The sequence below is a fragment of the Coregonus clupeaformis genome, chromosome 8, assembly GCF_020615455.1.
Source record: "Coregonus clupeaformis isolate EN_2021a chromosome 8, ASM2061545v1, whole genome shotgun sequence".
NCBI classification, from domain to species: Eukaryota; Metazoa; Chordata; class Actinopteri; order Salmoniformes; family Salmonidae; genus Coregonus; species Coregonus clupeaformis.
In genome coordinates this window covers 42,649,059-42,662,842 of record NC_059199.1, presented here as the reverse complement: position 1 = coordinate 42,662,842, position 13,784 = coordinate 42,649,059, and the positions used below count along the sequence as shown (strand labels likewise).

Sequence of the window (13,784 nt, the reverse complement as noted above, 5' to 3'; positions counted from 1 at the left end):
TTTAATAAAGGTTGTGTTGAAATAATATATATAATAATAATCTCCTCCGGCGCCATTAAATGAAGTATCTTTGCTTTTACTCAAGTATGAGAATTGGGTACTTTTTCCACCACTGCCTTTTACACAGTGGCTGTTTTTTGTTATTATAGGCATAGTAAAACTATTGAGAAATGAAATGATTGTAGAAGTTAATGGATCAAAGGTGATTGAGGGAACTTCCTCTAGGGGCTTGTGCAAGCAGAGTAGGGGAGTGAGACAACAAAAGGCCAAGGTCATATGGAGCTTTCTGCTCCAAACCAGCATTGTTGAATTCCTAGCGGATGAAGTCATGCATGATCAGCCACTAGACAAGTTCTAATGTCACATGCACAAGTACAGTGAAATGCCATTCTTGCACGATCTAAACCCAACAATGCAGTAATCAATATAGTACTAAAAATAATATAAGGTAGAACAAGAACACACGAGAAATAAAAATAAGAAGAACATGAGAAGTAAGCTATATACAGGCTCAGTTCCAATACCATATTTACAATGTGTAGGGATACTGGAGTGATAGATGTTACGTTCCCCAGCAAGAAACCAAAAATTGTCGCTCAAACAGAAGGGGGAACTAACAAAGAGTCACTAACAACAACCAAAACGAAACAGGTGGGGTTCTAGGAGGGGTTCTGAAAGACACTCATGGGGGTGTCCACTGAAAGTTGACTAGCAACAACAACTGGGCCCTAAAAGACACCCACCATGAGCTCCCACTAAATTTGCCCAAGAAGAGGCAAACTAATTAATATGTATAGGGGTAAGGTGATTAGGTATCAGGATATATGATAAACAGAGTAGCAGCAGCGTATATGATTGTATGCGAGTGTGTGTGTGTAGGGTCAGTATAAATGTGTGTGAGCAAATGAAGTGTGTGTGTGTGTGTGTGTTGGAATGTCAGTGTGAGTGTGTAGTCCTGTGAGCGTGCATAGAGACAGTGCAAAAATAAAATACAAGGGTCAACTCAGTCTGTGTAGCCATTTTGTTAGCTATTTAGCAGTCTTATGGCTTGGGTATAGAAGCTGTTCAGGAGTCTGCTGGTGTCAAACTTGATGAACCGGTACCGTTTGCCGTGCGGAAGCAGAGAGAACAGTCTATGTTCAGGACCTGTCACACTGAGTAGAGGGGTCCAAAAACAGAGTGGAAACAGTTGTTCAGACGCCGCCTGAATAATTTCAAATTTTCTACATCTTCAGTCCTCCCCATCTTTCTAGTATGATACAGTTTGAACCAATCCCGCTGGGATGTAAATATTTAGGAGCTCCATGAGTACATCGTTGTGCAAAAGGATTATGGGACTAGGAACCAGTTTTTAGGTTTATAAGAACCTTTTGTGATTGATGTTATGTTGTGTTTCTAGTATAAAGGAGCACATTGCCAACACAAAGGACTCCATCAATGGGAAAGAACACGTGGCATCCCTCCTAGAGAAACAGTTCTCTAGCCTAGAGAAGTCTTTACACATCATGCAACTCCGACTTGAAAAACTAATGGCACAGTGAATTATATGTTCTTTAGGCTTTTTACATTGAATGAACCGTACCATCATGCAATATATCCCACTAGCAATGCATGCAGACTCAGGGTAGGAAACCCTGTACAAAGCAAGAGGTGCACTTTCTCTGTATATATACTGTACTCTTTGTCTTTTATTCCTCCATAGCGTCACATTCCTATTAGGTGTATTTTAATCACATGTATCTAAAACCCAAACTACATGCAAAGCCTACAGCATCAGGGAGATTTTGATGGCAATAAAATCTATTTTTATACTCCCAGCCTGCAGATCTGTACCATAAAGAGATGATTTTTTATTGAATTAAGTACAGCTGTGTGTGACACTCATATAGTGTATGGTATAACATTGTAACATTTATGTAAATGCTTTGTTGCAACAAGGTGAAAACTTGTATCTACAGTAATTCAACAGAAATAGGGAATAATGAATAGTCTATAGAATGAACAGGATTTTATTTTCATTAACAAAGCTAAGGTACAAAAATATACAAGGTGGAACGAAATTGCTGTTATTCACTCTTGTAGAAAATATATTCACAGCTGTTAATGTAACTGTCCAGTGTTTCCTGATTTCTATTAAATATGACATATCTACAATATGAGTGATTGTTTTCCTTCCAAAAAATGGTTATGTATGTTATTTCAAGTACCCCAACAACAGAATGGTGCAAGTAGATTGGCCAGCTCATCCTCCTGAGGATGACATCATCCTCTGAGGAAATAACAAGTATTTTTTTAAACATCAGTTTGAGATATAATCTAAATTGCATACTCCTCGTGTCCTCTCTCCCTTCTCAAAACCCATTGGAAGAGAAGGTCAACAGGGCTGGACCTCTGGCTTTCTCATCCAATGGAATTTGAGAAGGTGAGAAGAGGATGCGAGGAGTATGCAATTGAGATTCTCCCAAGTTTGAGGTGGGGTTTTTGAAGTGTTTTTTCTTCAATTTATGCTTTGGCCACATATGAGTATAGGGTGAGTCAACAACATTTATTTGGGTATGAGTTAACAGAATATGAATTTTTAAAAGTTTGGTTTTCATTGGACAGTTAGGCTACTTAGTTCAGTGCATTCTTTCCATTCTAGAGACAGCACATGCTAGCAGTTACAGGACCCTGCTTTGTAGTACAACTGCACAAACACACAGTAGCATATTTAGACTAATTCAATAAATGTAGTATTAAGTCTGTATGATGATTTCACATGAAATCGTCACATGAAAACCAAAAAAATGTGGCAATGCCTACTGTAGCGTAACTTACATCACAATCTGAGAGGAGCTGTTACAAAAAAATTAAATAAGAGAAGATTAAATCAGTGCTGCCTGCAGCCACCCAGGACTGAAACTACCTATGTTTGTGACTGAATAGTATAGAAAATAGATCACACTAAACACAGTAAAAACCTAAAGTCTCTTTCTATATTCCTTAGTCACATACCCTATTCAAATGTTGCTATAAGAAATCGGTTTGCATGTCTATATTTCTGCAGATTTCATTGAGTATATGAATAAAAGGAATAAAAAGTCAAATATCAAGTAGAGTCGGCATTAGCAAAGACTGTGCATAGGTGTTCCTCTTTATAAAAGGATACAACCAATGAGCCAAATTTTCTTTGACCTGAGAACTGCATCGCTTGTATGGAAGACATTGTAAAAATATTAAATACAAATGCACCTGATCTGTTCACCCTTTGCTTCAAGGTTTCCTGTAAAACATAATGCCCAAAACAAATGAAAGCCCTCATCTCTGTGACTGCACTATTTGCATCAGCTGGTATCAAAACCAGGGCGAGTACATGGTCAACATATAATTATGATTTGAACGCTTCATCTGTAGTTATTACACATACAGATTCTTTCTGACCCAAAACTGGATGCTCAGGATCCGGATGACTGGGCAACTTAATTGTGGTAAACATAATATGCTCTAGTAAATCTCAGAGATCAAGATGTAGGCCTACACAATGCCATTGCATGGAAGTGGTATGGATGTGGTCTCCTTTAGGAATGAGCTGGAGAAAAAGATTCAACAGACTACATGCTAGCAATACAACCAATATTGCTGTAGGGGTTGTTGCTTCAATTGTCTGCTTCCTCAATTGGATTTTCCTCTAGAAGCTTCAGGTAATCCCGAACCAAGATCTTCTTTGGTAGGATATCTGCAAACGGTATACGGAACAGATTTACTTTATCTCAGTGTCATGATCATCCATGTTCAGAGAGAAGAGAATGGCAGTTACTGGTGGTGGTGACAATAGTTCTTACCTGTGAGAAACTGAAAAGTCTCTGTCTCCTCAACAGTATTGGCCAGATCACTGTACGAGAGTGTCTTGTCTTTCCCTGATCCATTGTTGAACGAGGAGAGAGCTAGGTGCTGAACAAACAGTTCCTAGAAGAGAGATGAATCAAGTTATTACACGGGACAGTTCCCATTTATTAACAGTGACGTCATTAGGATGGAGGGCAGTCTTTTATTTACAAGGCTCTGAAGGAGGATACACTACAGCCACATAAAATCACATTCTATTGGTCACCTACACATATTTCACAGATGTTATTGCAGGTCTAGCGAAATGCTTCCTAGCTCCAACAGTGCAGTAGTATACCCAACAATACATGCAAATCCCAAAAATGTAAATAAAGTAATTAAGAAATATTAGAAAGAGCAATGTCAGAGTCTGGAATATAAATATATATGTATATGATGTGTTTATAGACATTCTGGACAGTATATGAATAGAAACGGTAGGGACAGCAGTAGTTATATAAGGTGAGCCTTGACTACAATACAGTATATACATATGAAGTGGGTAAAACAGTATGTAAACATTACTAAAGTGACCAGTGTTCAATGACTATGTACATAGGGAAGCAGTCTCTAAGATGCAGGGTTGAGTACTAGGTGGTAGCCAGTAGTAACAGTGACTAAGGTTCAGGGCAGTGGTACTGGGCTGAGGCCAGCTAGTGGTGACTATTTAACAGTCAGATGGCCTGGAGATAGAAGCTGTTTTTCAGTCCTCCACGGTCTCTGCCTTCCACATGGTAGCAAAGATTTAAACGTTTTTGTCTACCAGCCACTGTGGCAGGTAGATACAGGCAGTTTTGCTGCGCGAGATGGGATAGATTTAACGTTAGGATTCAGATCTTTGTGCATAACCAGATAAGAAACAAAAACGGCAGAAATACTTTGAAAACAGCAACTTCTGCATTTATTTTGATATAAACCCCAACGTGCCCATACTTGACTATTTTTTATTAATTACTCGCACTGTTGAGCCCCGAGTGTGACCCCCCCGCCAACATGGCTGCTGAATTAGACATTCTTACCCGCCAATGACAGAATCTACCCGCATTTGGCGGGTGTTAATTTTAGGCATTGCATTAATTACAGGTTAAATTTACACCCTATTTTCGTTGAAGTTACAGCCAAAGATATTTCCACTTTCTGTGCAACAACAGTAATGTCACTTCGGGGCTAACGTTAGTTAGCTAGCTAACTGTTACAACCATCCAGGGTTAGTTAACTACCTTAACTAGTAAACTTCACGAGATTGAAGTTCGAGCTAATGAACGTAGCTAGCTAGTACTGTCTGTATATGTATAAATTCATTTCAGACCTTACTGCAAAATTACCTTGTAGGCCTAGCTTATACGTAACGTTAGCTAATATAGCATTAGCTAGCTAGCATAGCTAAGCCAATAAACAAACAGCCGACTGAACTAAACTTACTGTTGCTTTGGTGGTGAGGAGAAGAGCCTCTTGGTTGATGCTTGAGACGTCGGGAGAACTTTTCATGATCAGTTTTACACGAGTCATTGGAAGAGAGATGCCTTTGCTGTTAGATGCATGATTCACTTTCTCTTCCACGTTGTTGCCAGACATCTTGATTAGGCTGTTTCTCAGTAGTAAGGGCACACAGTTGATAAAAAGTTGTGAGGAGCGGAAGTTCCCCGCTACTTTTAGAGCAGTGACGTAGGCGTGATACGTTTTCTTCTCTCTCCATTTCCCCCCAAATCCTAAACAAGTATCTCTACCAGTAGAGCAGGGTTCCCCAACTGGTGACCTACGTGCCAAATCTGACCCGGCATCAATATTATTTGGCCACCCCAAAGGCCGCCAAATTAATTATATTTTTTTCTCAAAACAAATATACAATATAAAAATAAAAATAAAGGACCCGAGATGCAAAAACTTCCAAATGCAATGTCCCAAGAAGGAAGTTACCCTACCTAAATAAGGCAAAAGTTACATTTTAACTTCATTCATGAGGAGAGAGAATGCAGGAGACTAACTAATATAGCAGGCAGCGGACCATTCGGTGGTGCTGAAACGTAAAGCTGCAACCGCAGTGTAATCAATAGGAGGTGAACAGCGCCTGGTGCTGAAAATATAGCTAACTTGTTATGCAAGTATTGCAGAGCAACAGATGGAGAAAACCTACACCAGTCCAGTTATTCATTTAAACAAAAATCTTCATTTTAATTTGACTTTACAAACAACAAAAGGGCTTAATTGGAGTATATTGCTTCCGAGCCTAGGCCTATATATAATAACTTAACTGGCTGAGGTAGGCTATGAGGCTTAACAGCATCTTTCACAATAAAAAACGCTATGGCCTTATAGAAGTGGGATTTTTTTTATGATGCCTACTTACAATTGCAACTGGCCAAAAATGTAGCATCCTACATAAAACAATCATTTAAAGAAAAAAAGGCGATGTCTGTGATGTGTTGGTGTTGAAGGAGTCAGGCGCAGGAGGGTAAATCACAGAAAAAACAGGCTTTAATCTGTAAAATACAGGTTTACGGAGAACTGCGTCAAACACACCCCAGGGCACAAAACAGGTGCACTGGAAAATACAAGGCACACAGGAAAATACTCCCGTCTAACAAAATACACGAGCTCCACCGAGCTTCACTAACCTTCACAATAAACAATCACCCACAAGGACAAGGGGGCAGAGGGAACACTTATACACAGACTAATTAAGGGATTAGAACCAGGCGTGTGTGATAATGAGACAAGACAATTGTGATGATGATTGGGGCGGCAGTGGTTAGTACTCCGGTGACGACGAACGCCGAAGCCTGCCCGAACAAGGAGGGGAGGCAGCCTCGGCCGAAGTCGTGACAGTACCGGTTGGTAACCTAAAACACATTGGAATGGTGTTAGGTTAGTAGAGGAGTGGCGGAAAGAGTTCTGGGCATATTCTTCCTATGGCAAGAACACCAACCACTCCCCTGGCCGGTCCTGGCAGTAGGACCGCAGGAACCTACCCACATCCTGATTTACTCGTTCCACCTGCCCATTTGACTCGGGGTGGAACCCAGAGGTCAGGCTGACCGAGACCCCCAAGACGTTCCATGAACGCCTTCCAAACCTTGGACGTGAACTGGGGACCTCGGTCGGACACGATATCCTCTGGCACCCCGTAGTGCCGGAAGACGTGAGTAAACAGGGCCTCCGCAGTCTGCAGGGCCGTGGGGAGACCGGGCAGAGGAAGGAGGCGGCAGGACTTGGAGAAGCGGTCCACAATGACCAGGATGGTGGTGTTACCTTGGGAGAGGGGAAGATCAGTCAGAAAATCAATACTAAGATGAGACCATGGTCGTTGTGGAACTGGTAATGGTTGTAGCTTACCCGTTGGGAGGTGCCTAGGTGCCTTACTCTGGGCGCACACTGAGCAGGAGGAGACGTACACCCTCACGTCCTTAGCCAAGGTAGGCCACCAGTACTTTCCGCTCAAGCAGCGCACTGTACGGTCGATACCTGGGTGACCAGAGGAGGGTGACGTGTGTGCCCAGAAGATCAGACGATCACGGATAAGAGCAGGCACATACCGCAGCCCAGCTGGACACTGCGGTGGAGATGGATCTGTGCGTAATGCCTGCTCTATATCCACGTCCATCGCCCATACTACCGGCGCCACAATGCTGGAGGCCGGGAGTATGGGGGTGTTGTCTTTGGGCCTCTCCTCTGTGTCATACAGCCGGGACAGTGAGTCTGCCTTCACGTTCTTCGTACCCGGAATGTATGATAGTGTAAAATCAAACCGGGTGAAGAATAGGGCCCACCTGGCCTGGCGAGGATTCAGCCTCCTCGCTGCCCGGATGTACTCCAGGTTACGGTGGTCCGTCCAGACGAGGAAAGGGTGTTTCACCCCTTCGAGCCAATGCCTCCACGCGGTCAAGGCTCGGACAACAGCCAACAGCTCCCGATCACCAATGTCGTAGTTCTGCTCCGCCGGGCTGAGCTTCTTAGAGAAGAAGGCACAGGGGCGGAGCTTGGGTGGCGTACCCGAGCGTTGAGACAGGACAGCTCCTATCCCAACCTCGGACGCATCCACCTCCACTACGAACAGTAGTGATATTTCGGGGTGGGCCAGTACTGGGGCTGAGGTGAACAGACCCCGCAGTTTGCTGAAGGCCAGGTCAGCCTCAGCAGACCAGCGGAGCCGGGACGGCCCACCCTTCAACAGGGAGGTAATGGGAGCTGTGACCTTGCCAAAGCCCCGGATAAACCTCCGATAGTAGTTGGTAAAGCCAAGGAAGCGCTGCACCTCCTTAACCGTGGTTGGAGTCGGCAAATTACGCATGGCTGAAATGCGATCTCCCTCCATCTCCACACCTGAGGTGGAAATGCGGTATCCAAGGAAGGAGACGGACTGCTGGAAAAACATACACTTCTCTGCCTTAGCATAAAGGTCATTTTCCAACAGTCGGGCCAGCACCTTGCGAACCAGGGACACATGCTCGGCGCGCGCAGCGGAATACACCAGGATGTCATCGATGTAGACCACTACACCGCGACCAAGCATGTCCCGAAACACCTCGTTCACAAAGGACTGGAAAACTGAGGGAGCATTCATCAAAACATAGGGCATAACCAGGTATTCATAATGCCCCGTGGTTGTGCTGAATGCTGTCTTCCACTCATCTCCCTCTCGGATACGCACCAGGTTGTACGTACTCCTGAGATCTAATTTGGTGAAGAAGCGTGCCCCATGCATTGATTCAATCACCGAAGGAATGAGGGGAAGAGGATAACTAAATGTTATCGTCTCCCTGTTCAGTGGTCGATAATCAATGCACGGGCGCAGACCTCCGTCCTTCTTCTTCACAAAGAAGAAACTCGAGTAGGCGGGTGAAGTGGAGGGACGTATATACCCCTGGCGCAGGGACTCAGTGACATAGGTTTCCATAGCCACCGTTTCAGCCTGTGACAGGGGGTATATATGACTCCTGGGAGGTACAGCATATACCCAGAGGTTTATTGCGCAATCCCCCGCCCGATGAGGTGGTAATTTAGTCACCTGCATTTTAGAGAACGCTTGCACCAGATCGAGGTATTCAGGGGAATACGCATGGTGGAGGTACTGTCTGGACTTTCCACCGTGGTTGCGCCAACGGAAACATCTAGACACCTACCCTGACACTCTCGCGACCACCCCGTGAGAGCCCTCTGCGGCCATGAGAAGGTGGGGTTGTGGAGTGCTAGCCAAGGGATACCTAATACCACAGGGAAAGCAGGATATTCAATAATCGAAAAAATAACCTGCTCAAAATGAGTCTCCTGGATGATCATGGTGACTGGTATCGTGACTTCCGTAACAAACCCGGACCCTATTGGTCGACTATCGAGTGCTCTGATGGGGAGTGGAATAGATAGGGTAACCAATGTTATGCCTTGACGGCGTGCGAATGCCCTGTCCATAAAGTTCCCAGCTGCGCCTGAATCGACTAGCGCCTTACACTGGGGAACTACCATGAGATCGGGAAAGTGGATAGGTAGGGTACAGTGCGCAGCAGAGGGCTCTGAACAAGTGTGGGTGTTCGATACCTGGGGTGATGCGTGAGTGCCCTGCCTGCCACCTCCTGGCCCAAAAGAATGTTGACTACGACGTGTGGTGTATTGTCCCTTCGTGCCACCAGAGTGGCACTGTCGCTGTCCTCCTCCGCTCTCTCGGCCGGCGGCTCCAACCAGCTCCATCGGCTCGGGATCCGAGTCGTCCGGGGTGGAAACGTGCAGACCCCTACCAGGACGTCCTCTGGCTGCCAGCAGGTTGTCCAAACGAATGGCCATGTCCACCAGTTTGTTGAAGGACAACATGGTGTCTCGGCAGGCTAGCTCCCGTCGGACACCTCCCGCAGACGGCACCGGAAATGGTCGATCAGGGCCCGCTCGTTCCACCCGGACCCCGCAGCCAGCGACCGAAACTCCAACGCGAAGTCCTGCGCGGTCCTCGTCCCCTGCCTCAGATGGACCAGTCGCTCACCCACCTCTCTACCCTCGGGCGGGTGATCGAAGACCGCCCGAAAGAGGCAAGCGAACTCCCTGTAGTCCTCCAACGCGGCTCCTCCCTCGTTACACACTGCGTTGGCCCACTCCAAGGCTTTCCCACAGCGGCAGGAAATGAGGACGGACACCTTCTCCCGCTCCGATGGTTCCGGCCTGATGCTGGCGAAGTAAAGCTCCAATTGGAGGAGGAATCCCTGGCACAGCGCCGTCGTCCCATCAAACGCCCGTGGTTGGGATATCTGGATCCCTTTGGCCAGCTGGTCTCGACAGATCGGGTTCTCTCCTCTCCAGGCATTGGACGACCTGAAGAACCCGATCCATCGCTTCCCCCAAGCTGGCCAGCATCGTGGAATGCTCCTGGACCCGTGCCACGACTCCAGGCATGCGCTCTTCTCCCGCTGACTCCATATTTCGGGTGGGTGATTCTGTGATGTGGTGGTGTTGAAGGAGTCAGGCGCAGGAGGGTAAATCACAGAAAAAACGCCGAAGTCTGCCCGAACAAGGAGGGGAGGCAGCTTCAGCCGAAGTCGTGACATTCTGTGTCTGAATGTCTGCATCGGGATAGCCTGCTCCTTTAACGACAGAACATACTGTCAGCTTGAGACCTAAATATCCCTGGATAAGCACTCACAATAATGTAGCATCCTACAATCAGCTCAGTTTGAATTGCGGCCTCATCCAGCGAGGGTATCGTTTTCTTAGCAAGGGAGGATAATTCTCCACCTGGGCGGACTGTGAGAGGATCACGAACAAACGCAATGATATCCTTGGGCATGCTGTAGTCTTCAAATCTGGTGGAGAAGTTGTCCCTCAGCTGCTTGATGAAATCTTCCATCACCTCTGTCAATGCTGCGGCCTGGTCCCTCTGCCTTCCAGATGACAAGTCCAAATCGAACAACTCAAGATTCCTAGTAAAGGCCTCAAGTTTTTCCACCATGTTCACGACTGTTTTCCCTCTTCCTTGTAACTGGAGATTTAACCCGTTTAAGTGACAGAATATGTCAGCCAAAAAAGCTGTGTGTGTGTAGTTTGCGGTTAACGCTTCAATGTTTCTGCGTCGGGCCTCTGTCTGGGGCGGGAAGGCCACTTTGAAAGTTCAATGGTTAGATTTATAATGACGTCTGAGATTGAATTATTTGTAAACAGCGACATTTTCATTGCAAATAAGACACTACTGACTTAAAATATGGTAAGGTGAACGCATATCTCTCTGTACATTCTTCCCTGAAACTTCGATTTTCATTATCCATCTTTCTTTTGATACTTTTTGAGAGCGACATTTTCTGTTGCTATCAATATAATTGTTCTGAACGAATGTTGACGTGAAAAAAAAGTAGTGTAGCCTACAGTAGACTACGTAGGCCTGTTTTTCCCCACCAATACAGTATGAACAATGTATGCACTCACTAATTGTAAGTCGCTCTGGATAAGAGCGTCTGCTAAATGACTAAAAATAAGCTTGCCTGTTAGTTAAATATAATACCTCGATATAAGGCTGTCAATACACTCCATCCCAGTAGGTGGCGCAGTATACTTTGCTTAGTGCGGCCCACACGAGCTAGCTGAAGGAAGAAGACATTTTTACAGACTGGTTAGCTAGCTGTCTGGGCTAAATCGATGTAGCTATCGGTTATTGATGGTTGTATTTGATTTGCATGCTGTAGCTGTTTTTTCGAAGTCCGTCCGTCACGAGCGGCTTTGTTGTTGCATGCTTTACGTTGCGTGTTGCTGATGTTGTTAGCCAGAAAACAGTTAGCTAGGTAGCTAGCTTCTGCGTTCATCATTTCGCTGGCCCACATTTTTTCTTTCAAGATGCCGCTGGGTTTGAAACCATGTTGCGCTGTCTGCAAAACAAACTCATCGTCTATGTGGAAAAAGGGAAACCAAGGAGAGATCCTGTGCAATAACTGCACGGGGAGGAGCACCAGCAGTGGAGCATCTGGACCCTCTGCGTCCTCCAACACACAGCAGAATAATGGCGGGGGAAAGCAGGTTTGTTGTCGTTTTGAGCACATATAAAATATACATAGGCCTGCACTGTAGTGTAGTGTAGTGTACTGTACTGTACTGTGCTCCCCTTAGTGGCTGTACCTCCATACTGTTCTACTTCCAAGGCAAAGCAGAGATCAATCATATAGGCATGTATGATCCACATTGTCATCCTGATGAAGATGTAATATTGGTATTTGACACATCTTGCCCACAGTCTAAACAAGAAATCCACAGGAGATCAGCACGGTTGAGGAGCACCAAGTACAAAACCCCTGCTGCTGAAAAAAAGGTCTCTACCAAAGGAAAAGGAAGAAGACACATCTTCAAACTAAAAAATGTAAGTACCATTGGTTCAATACACAGGAACTCTGATATCTTTATGTTGGATTGTCAGAAGTCAAACAGTTGTTCTAATCGAAGCTCCTCAAAATGGGATTTCTTCCACAGCCAATCAAAGCACCAGAATCTGTTTCCACAATCATCACATCAGAATCAGTCTTTTATAAGGTACAGTATGTTTACTTTTTAAAAATCCTTCAGTACAGTATGTTAGCAAACATAACAAACATATCTGTTGTATAATGTATATACAATGTGTATAACTGTCAGCAATAGTTGTCTTCTTTTGTCAATGTGCAGGGTGTGTATTATCAGATAGGAGATGTCATCAAAGTGACAGACGAGGATGATGGGAGGCCGTACTATGCACAGATCAGAGGTTTTATCCAGGACCAGTACTGTGAGAAGAGTGCAGCCTTGACTTGGTTGATTCCAACCCAGGCCAGTCCTAAGGACCTGTTTGATCCTGCCACTTACATTGTTGGTGAGTGATGATTGAATTTGAGTATTTAGGTCACATTTTTTAAAGTTACATTTGAGCACACAGAAATAAGTTATTTGTCTCTTTTTGAACATTGTGTATATGGGAGGAATGTCACAGTAGACTCAAAGACCAAAACTAGCCGATAATGTTTCTGTTACTGATTATCTGAATATTCTGATTGCTTCTATAGGTCCAGAGGAGGATCTTCCCAGGAAGATGGAGTACCTGGAGTTTGTGTGCCACGCCCCCTCGGAGTACTTCAAGTCCAGGAGCTGTCCTTTCCCCACCATTCCTATCCGTCCAGAGAAAGGCTACATCTGGACCCATATTGGACCCACGTCAGCCATCGCTATCAAATAATCTTTTGGCAACAGCAATTAACTGCTGGGCCATTTACCATGAAGATATTAACTTTGTCTGTTAGTTTGCTAACGGACGCATGTACATTTGTGTAATATAATGGAGACAAGTTGTAGACTGTATAAGACACATTATTATTCTTTGAATATGGAAACTGTGTTTGTAATTGGACGTTTACAAACCCATCTAAATGTCACATCTTGAACAGTACAATAACGACCCATGAAATGATCATCCTGAGATGACACAGTCAGACATGGGATTGACTTTTGTATTCGGTAATAAACGTGGAAAATACGTTTTCAAAAGCTTTGGCTACTAGAATGTTTTTAAAACGACCAACTTAATTTTCTTTAGACATCTGTGCCATACATGTGAAGTGTTTTGAAGATTAGACCGAGACCAACTAAAATGTTTAAAGAAATAACATGTATTTAGAAAGACGCTGTTAATAGCTTCCAAGTTAAATCCCTTTGGGTATATTTGAGACACTGTGAAACCTTCATGATCATTTACCCCCCCAAATCCCCAATCTTTTTATTTAAAATGGAGGGGTTGAGGAGAGAGTTTGGTGTGGTGTGTAGGGAGAGAGGACTTAATACACAGGGTGGTAATATGTGATTGAAAACAACGAAAGAGCAGTGGACGTATTGATGATTTTGAAAGGCAGCTTGTAGTAATAATCAATATACAACAATGTGGAAGACATGCAATTCATAACACAACCCCACCCCCCTGTGTCATCAACAACATT

The 13,784-nt window shown here is 44.5% G+C and overlaps 2 protein-coding genes across 2 annotated transcripts; one reads left to right on the top strand and one right to left on the bottom strand.

Moving 5' to 3' along the window:
• Positions 1-1,993: 1,993 nt before the first annotated feature.
• Positions 1,994-5,524, bottom strand: LOC121572081 (chromatin accessibility complex protein 1). Its single transcript, XM_041883967.2, has 3 exons — positions 5,287-5,524; positions 3,822-3,945; positions 1,994-3,715 (listed from the first exon to the last, which is right to left on the bottom strand). The coding sequence occupies exons 1-3, from the start codon at positions 5,437-5,439 to the stop codon at positions 3,636-3,638; spliced, it is 357 nt and encodes a 118-aa protein (XP_041739901.1). The 5' UTR covers positions 5,440-5,524; the 3' UTR covers positions 1,994-3,635.
• A 5,873-nt stretch (positions 5,525-11,397) lies between these two features.
• On the top strand, positions 11,398-13,338 carry LOC121572964 (GATA zinc finger domain-containing protein 1-like). Its single transcript, XM_041885002.1, has 5 exons — positions 11,398-11,847; positions 12,062-12,184; positions 12,295-12,354; positions 12,487-12,670; positions 12,861-13,338. The coding sequence occupies exons 1-5, from the start codon at positions 11,668-11,670 to the stop codon at positions 13,028-13,030; spliced, it is 717 nt and encodes a 238-aa protein (XP_041740936.1). The 5' UTR covers positions 11,398-11,667; the 3' UTR covers positions 13,031-13,338.
• Positions 13,339-13,784: the final 446 nt, after the last annotated feature.